At 35.8% G+C, this 10,770-nt stretch overlaps 1 protein-coding gene across 6 annotated transcripts in view; it reads left to right on the top strand.

Moving 5' to 3' along the window:
• Positions 1-10,251, top strand: part of LOC115243295 (protein FAM102A) — a 70,731-nt gene extending 60,480 nt beyond the window's left edge. Inside the window, exons 8-11 of one of the 6 annotated variants that reach the window (XM_029820141.1) lie at positions 725-802; positions 911-1,609; positions 6,060-6,349; positions 6,500-10,251. In XM_029820141.1, the coding sequence (XP_029676001.1) occupies positions 725-802; positions 911-1,609; positions 6,060-6,349; positions 6,500-6,621 (1,189 nt within the window). In that variant the 3' untranslated portion in view covers positions 6,622-10,251. Of the gene's footprint in view, positions 1-724; positions 803-910; positions 1,610-3,366; positions 3,520-6,059; positions 6,350-6,499 lie in introns of all 6 variants that reach the window. The other 5 variants (XM_029820142.1, XM_029820144.1, XM_029820146.1 and 2 more) reach the window with 5 other exon arrangements.
• Positions 10,252-10,770: the final 519 nt, after the last annotated feature.

Genomic DNA, 10,770 nt, shown 5'->3' with positions numbered 1-10,770 from the left:
TTTAATTAAGACACGACGCTGTGCGTAGAATTTTAGTTGAATATCTTGATATCTTGGAAAGATTATTGATACTCGGTACGCCACATTTTTTTCTTTCTAATCTATTTATAAATCACTTGATTTTACTATAATAACAGCACACGACGCTGTGCGTAGAATTTTAGTTGGTAATCGAAATATCTTGGAAAGATTATTGATACTCGGTACGCCACATTTTTTTCTTTCTAATCTATTTATAAATCACTTGATTTTACTATTTCTGTGTAATAACAGCAATATGAGCATGAATTAAAAATCAAAAAAGGTCTAAAATATTGCACGAAAGAAAATAATCGTTTATTACAAATTCTTGAACAAATGATAGATATGTTTTATTTATAATTTTACTACAACCAACCAGTGATTTTTCTTAAAATATATAACATGAGACATATTTGGCTTTATTAACAAAATACTTGAGCTATAGCCGTCACGCTGCGTCTTGCTTTGAATATTACAACCTTTATCTTGACTCAAGCAAAATATTCTATCTTTGATTTCTTTAATCACATTTCTATATGCGATCTAATTAATAAAACTTGCTTGTTAGCACATTTTTGGATAACTAACTTTATGCTTAAATTAATAACATGTTGAATCGTATCTAATGATATGAATAGTCTGACAAATTACTAACCAAGAGAACGGATCAATGATACGAGAAAATCTTTTATTTTTGCTCCAGCCTCAAGCGACTTCCACATTCTCAGTCTCTCGACTCTAAGTACGAAACTTTGGACTCTCTATATTTTTTTTACTTTACGTATGTCTCCTTTTTTCTTTATCTATCTATCTATCTATCTATCTATCTTTATATACCTGAGTTTTTTATTTTTGCATGCTTGTACATTTGTGTTTGTGATCTTTATAGGTCACCCTCCTGGCCGGTATGGGCACCACGAATCCCCAACTCCTTCCAAAACACGTCCGCACAACCGATCGAATGTCGACCCGACTCCTGTATCGAATCCTTGTCATCGCACCCACCTTCCTTGTCGCACGTGGCCTCCAGAACTAGATTCTGGTCAACGTCGAGCCCTCTCTCTTCGCGTAGCGGTCTAACAGATATGGAAAATGTGTCGTCGACGACTGGCATTATCGCGAATAATGTTTATTCGGTCGAAAAGCAGCAGCAATCGCTTTACGCAATCGGGAATGGTTTCTTGAACAAAATGAGCAATTCGCGACCGAACGATTGTGACAATGACGCGAACGCAGATGTCCTAGTGGCGCCTGGTATCTTCAGAATGCCCGACATGCCGCGACACTCGCGCAAGAATTACGAGAGAGGTGGCTTCGAGACGCGTAACGAACGTAACGCAATGATGAGCTCTATCGCCAAGGAGAATGACCGGTTACAGAATAACGTCTTCCCGATCGCGAAGCCGAGAATCAGCGCCACGGGCTGGCGCAGTATGTCGAAGACCTGCGATTGCATCGAGAAAGGCAAAACGAGCCCGGTCTTGCGACTGGTCGATCAAGCCAGAGCCGTATCCTCTCCCGATCCTCTCCATAGGCCCGACAATCAAAGAGCCCTGCTACGTCCCGCGATGACAGCTCAGACCCTCAGGTAGGTTTCATTTATCAGCGAGTTTTCAGTCAGAATTTCGCGATTCATTTTTCGAGAGACAACCTCAGCAGCGTCTCTGTTTCTCTCTCTCTTTTTTTCTGTTTTCTCGGATTTCCTCGGCGTCTTTGTCTATTCCCATTTTAAGATCCTCGTGACGATTTCACGTCACTCGGCCGTATCTGTTATCTCGATTTATTAATATCTTCTTGACTGCGAGAGCGCGGAGGAGATATTTCGGAGAAAGGAGATATTTCCGCGAATTGTTTGTTACAAAGCTTGAAGATGCGTTGCATTTTACCCTTGCATTAAATCGTCTCTATTCGAAGGTGAGGTCAACTCACTTAATCGTTAACGACGATTGTATGTCCGGCATGCCAGAGTAATTGGTGATTCCGTCCTGACAAGCCAGCAGATGCTCGAAGCAACAATTCCTTCGGCGTTTCTCTTCCCTGCACAACACATTTTCTATCTTGAGAAAGTTACAAATATTCTGCATTTAAGTTACATGCACTAACTCAGCTTTATCATTGATCTGTCTTCTTTATTTATGCATTTATTTTCTTGGTGTCTACTTATTTCCATTTGATTTTATTTACTTTTTTTGGAGAGTAGAATGCGATATATGTGTGCGTGCGTGTGTTTGAGATAAGATAAATAATAATAATTTGATAGAAAAGAGTTGAATGACGCGTTCATTAAATCCTCATTTGTAATCATTTTTGCTTAAATCTATCGCTAGAAATTAATAACATTATACATGATTGTGTGTGTGATTTAATTTATTCGGAAATTATAATATATTTATCAAAAATAACATCGCTCAACATATAACAAAAGAATATAAAATATATATCAATTTCTAAGCATATGCAATAATCAATAAAAATTGATTAACTGCCAGACAGATTTGAGTTTGATGTCGCTTAATTATTTTCTATATTCTATTTCTATTATACGAATAAAATGACTCATATCCCATTAACCATGAAAATAATGCTCAAGTATTTATCATTTCTGTGCCTTTGATGTAAGCTAAATATATGCCGCATATTACATGGCGCGGTTTTTTAGATAAGAGAAATTGTCTAGTGTTGCAATAAGGCGAAATGCGTATCTAGCGCATAGACAAGGAAATGAGATCAAAGGATGAGCGTCGTTGAAAAAATTAATTATTATCCTTATTAATATAAATATCGATTCTATATATTTCCTCTTCTATATTTCCTCGTTTTATAAAAATTTTCACTTATAATAATTTTTAATATTATTGACTTATATTGTCTCATCTATTATCACGTTTTCGAAATTATAACGAGACTCATTCATGCAAATCCTTAACTATTATGGTGGAATCAAAAATCTAAGTATAAATAGATATTTTATAAAAATGAGAGAAATGACCAGAGAAAAAAATTTCAGCAGTTAATAATTAAAGAAATAAGAAACAAATTTTTAATTTTTTTCGATTTTTTTAGAATCTTGTTTATATCTGATAATTCTTTTTCAAAAATTATTATGAAAATAAATAATGCAAATATAGAATCGAGAATACATTTCAGAAAATGAACGTAGAGTATTATATAACTTATCTAATCAGAATCCGAAACAACGGGTCGCTGTTTCCAATCGTGTTATCAAAATTCGACCGTTCTAGTTAAAGAATGATTGTCTATGCGCGTGTAAATAAAGGAATGATGAAAAAAATGCGTACGCGGCGGCTATGCTTCCAGTTTGGATGGCTTTGTGAATCCTTGCAGGGGTATTGGCGGAGGTCACCGGAAGTTGTTGGACGGGGCGGGGGGCAAGCTAGCTACGGTCGCCACCAGTCCAGCGGACTCCGAAGAGTCCTCATTAGGGGTACCGGAAGTCGCTCCACCGAGCTCGCAGCATCGAAACAGCATTACCCCACCGTCAGTCCATGCTTTCGTCTTACGTATACCTTTCCCTCACATGCATATATATATATACATATATATCGCTTTTCATCTCTCATCGCAGAAATATAAAAGCTCTCACTCTCGTCGTATAAACAATGCTTAGCATCTGTCCCGGCTTATAAGCATTGCTTAATCTTAATGGTTGATGCATGTAAAGATAATTTTTACTTTCCCACCCCCCCAAGATTATAATACTAGCTTCAAACTATAATTTATATATTGTAGTTTACTATATGGGACTGATGATATTAAGTTTAACATCAACGTTTAAAGGTCGAGGCAACTGTTACCAAATTATTAACATATATATGCATATTTATTTATTTTAATAAGAAATTGTAAGGGTAAAGATCAAATCTGCAAAGAAAAACATTAAAGACCTCATGAATAATTTATGGAATTTACTTTCACCAGTTTCACACATGTTGTAGTTGTAACTTTAGACATTCGTATTATATAGACTGTCTATGAAAACGTAATGAGCGAGTTTTTCCCTCTTCTGGATTACCGTGTAAAATATTTCGCGCGAAAGAGACCCAAGTCGGATTGTTTGTTTTAATCGCGCTTGGAAATGAAAGTGTGATGAAATGAGCCTTGAACTGACCAGTCGGAATTTCCGAGAACGGACAGATCTTAATGAGGCTTAAGTGCTCTCCACGCTCGCTGCGGGCGAGCTCTAATGAACGAAATTTAATTTCACCGCGCTTAAAACGAGATGATTTACATTTTACGGAGTAGAGGGGAGAGGGGACAGTCAGCATCATATCATCGTTTGGTGATGAAAATTGTGTGCACGTCAACGGAGCCCGTTGTTAAAATTTGCTTACGCTTTCTTTGAAAAGTCGTCGGTCCAGCCGGGCCGGACATGGTCTTCCCGGCAGAAACGATTATTGATGCTTTGCAGCAGGTCTGCGAACTTCTTGCTCGTTATCGCAATCATTGGAAAAACTTATGTCTGCATGATTTATCGCATGTTAGGGATGCACGCACGAGACGCATGCTCATCGCACGTGAAACGCTCGATTCTTCTATCGAAACTCATTAAACAATGTTTTTATGTAACAGACACGCACTCCTCCAGCTTCGTATTTCGCAATAATAATACAATATTTTATTATGAATTCATTCGGATTTACTTCACATTTATGTAAATTGTTCCGTTATTTCCATTTGTGCTAAATAATCTCGATGATAAAATTTTTGAAATCAATTTGGAAATGAATTTTCTTTAATAAGACATTTTTTGACGCATAATTTAAGAAATTGCAGCAAGTAATTATTCCATTCATCGGAATAGTTTTTGTGTATAATGTTTATACACACTATAATATTTATACATACTTCAAATATATATATATAAATTATTTTAAATTATATATTACATTTAAATCGATTAAATTAATCTGAAATTATTTTAATCTGATAATTGTTGTATGCTTTTATCTTCAGAGACCTTTTTCTTTTCAGATAATCTTCTTCTTTCGCTAAGAAAATAATTCTATTAGTTCTATCTCTTGCTTTAATTATATCGAGTTAATATTTAATGCATTTATGATAATCATCTCTTTTGCTCTCTTCCGACGCGTATATTTAATCGTCTCGACTGTCACCCGCGCTAAATGTCTCCCTTATATATAAATATATACTTTGATTATTCCCTCATTCGACAAAGACGCATTTATCTTTTTGTACGTTTATCGGACACTCATTACACTCTTACACCGTGATGTTTTTCATTCGACCTTATCGAATGAACGCGTTATGTATGTGATATGTACACTCGGCGAACATTCACCTCTTAAATCAGACAGATCCGAGCACATTGGCATGTAATCTATCACATTTCGTATGAATAATTTTTAATTTTAAAATATGTTTAAACTCAATTATTTGTTAATCGTGTCTCGGACATATTATATTTTTTGTCTGTGTAAATATAACTAGAATATTACTTTATTATGGAGAAATCAGCACGATGAAATTGAAGAAACGCATTAGATTAAAACTTTATATCTTATTGTTAGAAATATATTTTATTATTTTTGTATTGTCGCGTGTATGTTTTAAACGAATTTATTCGTCAAATTAAAATTAGAAACTTATCGATGAGGAAAGAAACGATCACTCAAATCTTGCTTTCGCACAAGATTTGATGGATTATTTTATTAAGTGTGTAGCAAATATATAATTACAACTTATATCTATCATAAAATCGTAAAGAAACAGATTAATTTTGCTGTAACAGAAGATTCAAGCTTTTTCCTGAATGTACACGTCAATTTTTTTATAATCTACATGAGCAGCAATGAGAGGAAAATAAAATTAATTGTTATAAATCATTTCTCTCTCAGATTCTAGTTTTTTGTGTAACGATTGCGTTATGATTTCATCGAATGTTGATATTTTATTTCTGTTTCTCATGTCAAAGTGCTTGCGATTTAATATGACAGAAAATGTCGCGAATAAAAAATGTGGATATAATTTGTTGGGATAATCGCGATAATTATTCGCAGAAATCCTTCTGGCGGCTCGGGTCTCAGTGAAACTGGATCCCTGGACCGTGCTAAGGCCGCGATGGAACGTAGGAAAAAAGCGGAGGACGGTACTGGTAATCCTATCCTATGTAGAGTTGAAGTCACCAGGCCGAATCCTGACTCTCTCATCGACGAGCTGCTTAAAGCAACGAATCTGGAGCAAACGGATCTTGAAAGTTCCGAGAGTACGCATTCTCTTTGTCACGTTTTTCTGCCAATTCGTTACATAATTCGATCAAAGAATGACACTTATACATTTATATTGAAAAGTAAGATAATATCACTGAAATAATAATTTAATTGATAATTTCTACATCACATGCGTTTCAGTAGACGATGCTTTAGTTCTATGCATAAGATTCCAGAGATTTTCAAGATTATAAATGTTGTAATTAAATTAAAAAATTTACGTATTACAGCAACTGGTCTTCAACTCTTTATCGCGAAAGACGGGACGACTGCACTTGGCAGCCACGAGGTAAAGAGTCAAATGCCTGCCGGTGTGTTCAAGCAGGTGGTAATGGAGGAGAACAACAGGTAACACGAAGCCATCACCACAAGACGGCAATATCCAAGACAGACCAGCACCACATTCTCTTTGGCCCTGGTGCCAGAGCTCGTCTACGAGGCCTACGAGCCGCGGTAGTCATAAGGAAGAGGACGATGTCGACGACAGACAGGAAATCATCGACTTGGAAGAAACAACTAAACGTGATGATCGTATTCTCGAGATTGTGCCGGATTATTCTCTTATTAGATCGTTTGAAATTATTACAAAAGAAAAAAGAAAAAAATATACCTCGACGAATTTGCGTGAATCGAATGATATCTGTCCGTAGCGGTGGTTGTTCGATTACTTCGTACGAAATTCATTATATGAATGCACAGGACCGAGATTAATCATCTCGTGAGTGCACGTGAATTGCGCGAAACATGAACAATAATTGAGCAACTTACGAGATATTATTACATGCGTACATCGTTTCAATACTCGCGGCCGGTTCAAAAATAAAACATTTATACAAGGGTTTCGAATTTTTCAGAATCCCGTGTAACGAACGAAATCTGCACGCATAACGCTTGCAGCGAACGATCCGTAATGTCAGCCGTGCGTGCGGAGCAGTTAAAGACGATGACAGACAATGGCTGTTTGTAACATCGAGCGAAATAGATACGCGTTTTTGAAACTAACTCAAAGACAAATACATATACATATTTTCTTCCTTGTGAAACGAAGCACAATGATCCTCGTCAAGCGTTCTTTATGCTTGACAGGAGCATTAGTCAATGAAGTTTAACCGAGAGGGAGTTACAGTGTAATATAAAGGACTATAGTTACAAAAAAAAAAAAGAAATAACAGGCTAAACACGGTCAAGGTCCGACGAAACTTTGCAATGGGAAGTAACATCTATAGGCAAAACTTAAGCGCCATCTTTATTTATCTGTCTATAGCTATACGACAACGATACCTCGTCACATATGTAACGTGTGCGATGTAAAGCTAGAGAGATAAGCATAAAGAAATATTAAATTGAGAGATATTATCTATATCATATGGAATTACATCATTATGTATAAAAGTATTTTTAACAGCATTTCCAATAATATTAGCCAAACGAAGAATGTTTGGTTAGTTTTACTAATGTTTCTTTTGAGAATTAATATTTTACAATTTCTGTGTATTAAAAACTTATTTTTGCTTTACAATGTATAGCACATATTTTTTATCTTTTCTGATTAAATTTTTGCGCTGCGCTCTTTTATCATTTACAAAATTATTGCGTGTAATTAATTAATTAAAAGAGCATTCGAGTAACGAGCTGAAAGATGAAGCTAACTGAGCTGAAATAAACAAATCAGTCAGTTATATAAAGAGAATAATGTAAATTTAAAATTTTTCAGATGTTATGCAATGTATATATATTTGTGGAATTACAAAAATGTAGATCTACAATCTCTCTGTATGATATATTGCTTTCAAATATCTTTGCTTTGAGAAAATAGGGCACAGTATTATTCTTCCTGAGCAATTCGTGGATTTTAGTAGATTTCTAAACTCTAGGCGCGATTCTTTGGTGCAAATATAAACTTGGAGACATTTTTTTGTGTGATGTAAATGTTTCACGACTGAATATAATTTACGTACCATTATTTTATTATCGTGCTTGACGAAGGATGTGGATCTTCGTTTCGTCGTACCTTCTCCAAAGGCCCGGTGAATTTTTCGATTGGCGCATGACCGGTTCTACCCGGTAGAGTAATCTGTATATAGTCGTAGAGTAATTGTTATGTAGCTAAATCGCTGGTGTTGTATACATGCATTCTCTCCGTACTCGAATAATCTATAAGTGCTACTGTATATTGTGCTAATGTATCAAAAAGTATGCTAAAACACGTGTGTTGTGTGTGCGTGCGTGCGTGCATGTGTGCGTGTTTAAATGTGTCCCTTTTTCGTATGTCTTACGAGAAAGGAAGGGTTATTATGAAATGCGTGTGTCTGAATTGGTTTGGTAAAATAGCGAGTACTTCCAGCGCCCGCAAAATCCATATCGCAAATTAGTCCGAGCGTTTTGGTCCTTGCAGTTCGTCGTAGAAAGAGAGAGAGAAAGTAATGCGAGGATGAAATTATGTGCACAAACGCTTCTTCGGAATGCTTCGAAGCCATTTGCCAGTACGGTTTCTCAATACCGATCTTGAATATACTTGAACGATCAGCGAGCGACTTCCTCTCGAGAATTTACAAAGTATTTCTCGTCGGGTTTAGCTTTTAAGATCGAGTCCGTAAATTGCGCCAGTCTCGAAGAGACTGTAGAAGCAATGATATTTGTTGGATTACCCGGTGACAGATTTGTGTATCCGATCGTAAATCACATATATGATAAAATGAGCAGCCATTACACGCTGTAATGTTGCTGTAATGATGTTGTTTTTCTTATAGATAGATCGATACGTTCCTTCCCGCTGCTGCGTTTTTTTTTTCTTTTTACGTGTGTACGTTTCTTCTTATAAATAATATCCGAGTGTCGTTCGATACCACTTTCAATTCTATACGATCACGACTATATCATGTCACTTGCGAATTCCATCGTAAAAGTGACTTTCAAGTTTTTACTGCTATGGTGGGATCTAGTCCAATCTCGTATATTTCGTAAAATAATAGAAAAATTTTTTATCTTTGAAAAATATGGGAATGAAAAAACATAGTATAATTTTTCTTTATTATTAATATATCTCAAACTTATTATATTATTATTATTTTACATTTTTTTATTAATGAATATATTTTTATGTATTTTTTTTTGATAGAGATAATTTGCATATGATTGAAATTGTCAATTCGTTAACTTGAAGTATGGAGTCACTCTCATCATTAAAATAAAGATTGATTCCACCACGTAGTAGTTGCATTATTCGTATTCAATCATAGTGATTGTGAGTTAAAATCCGAATCGATCCGTAAGCTTCCTTATGGACGCGCTACTTTTTCATTCGATATATGCCGTATAGAGCCTTTTATTTATAAGATACGCGCGATACTAGGAGTTTACGGTTTCTCCGTGCGCGTTGCATTCGCCGATTGACGTTAATTAATTTATCGAGCAGAGTTTCTCTCGCGAAGGGGCGACTTCGCGTGCGAATTTTCCTCCTGAATGAGAGACGCTATATTCCTCATTTTTGTACGTCACTACGTTAAGACAAGGAGCATAAGTAGGGTATCTTTCTTTTGATATTGCCACTTTGGTGACGAAGATCGTCGCGACGACAATTACGCGGCCGTAAATAGAATGGCGATTGGCGAAAAATTCGTATCCCGCTCTCGTTCACCGTAAACTACGATTCGCAGAAATAACTGATCGGAGACCGTTTATTTCATTTGTTCGGCAGATATTAATGTTGTGATATTTTACACGATACTGTAATAATAGATACCGTTATTATCTGTATTATTATCGATATATATTGTATTATAACAAAAATAATTTACTTTGATTTTAGAGACGGCCGCATCATACACACACACATACACACACACACAAAAGTCAGCGGTTGTGCTTCCGCGGATCGCGAGGCCGTCTTCCCTGATTTACAATTGTTAATATTTCATCTAATCTTTACTTTGTGAGATGAATACGAAACTTCCATGTGCTGATAATAACATTCTGAAAACTACACTTGTCTCAGTTATTGAAGAACCTTCTTCTCTTTCACACTTGAGGGTATATATATACATATATATTTTGTATACATATAAAATTTACATTAAACATTCTTTATTTTACTTTTCCATGAGAAAAGCAGATATTGATGTGTATCGGCATTCAATTGAATTTTTTTATTTTTAATTCATCGTCGGCACGTGTCTCCCTCTCTCTCGATAAAGTTATGACTCCCCAGTAAGCAATTTGATAACAAATTGTTGCCAAATTGGCATCAAATTCGCTCAAAACTTGGTAACAAATCCAGTGCCATCTGTGTCCGCATTAAGCTTGTGTTTTGGTGACAAAGCTTGCTGACATAACCTGAGAGCAAATTGACGGCAAAAACCGAGCAGAGCTTGACATGATTTGACGTCAAATTAGTGGCAAAAATTGAGCAAGATCTGCGCAGGACAATCTGACAGCAGATTGTCAGCAAAAACCGAACAAATTCTGCAGCTTTTGGCCATTCATATAAAATAGTATATTTAAA

This window comes from Formica exsecta, unplaced genomic scaffold (genome assembly GCF_003651465.1).
Source record: "Formica exsecta isolate Colony F162 unplaced genomic scaffold, ASM365146v1 scaffold72, whole genome shotgun sequence".
Taxonomy (NCBI): Eukaryota; Metazoa; Arthropoda; class Insecta; order Hymenoptera; family Formicidae; genus Formica; species Formica exsecta.
This window is presented reverse-complemented; position numbering and strand designations above follow the sequence as displayed.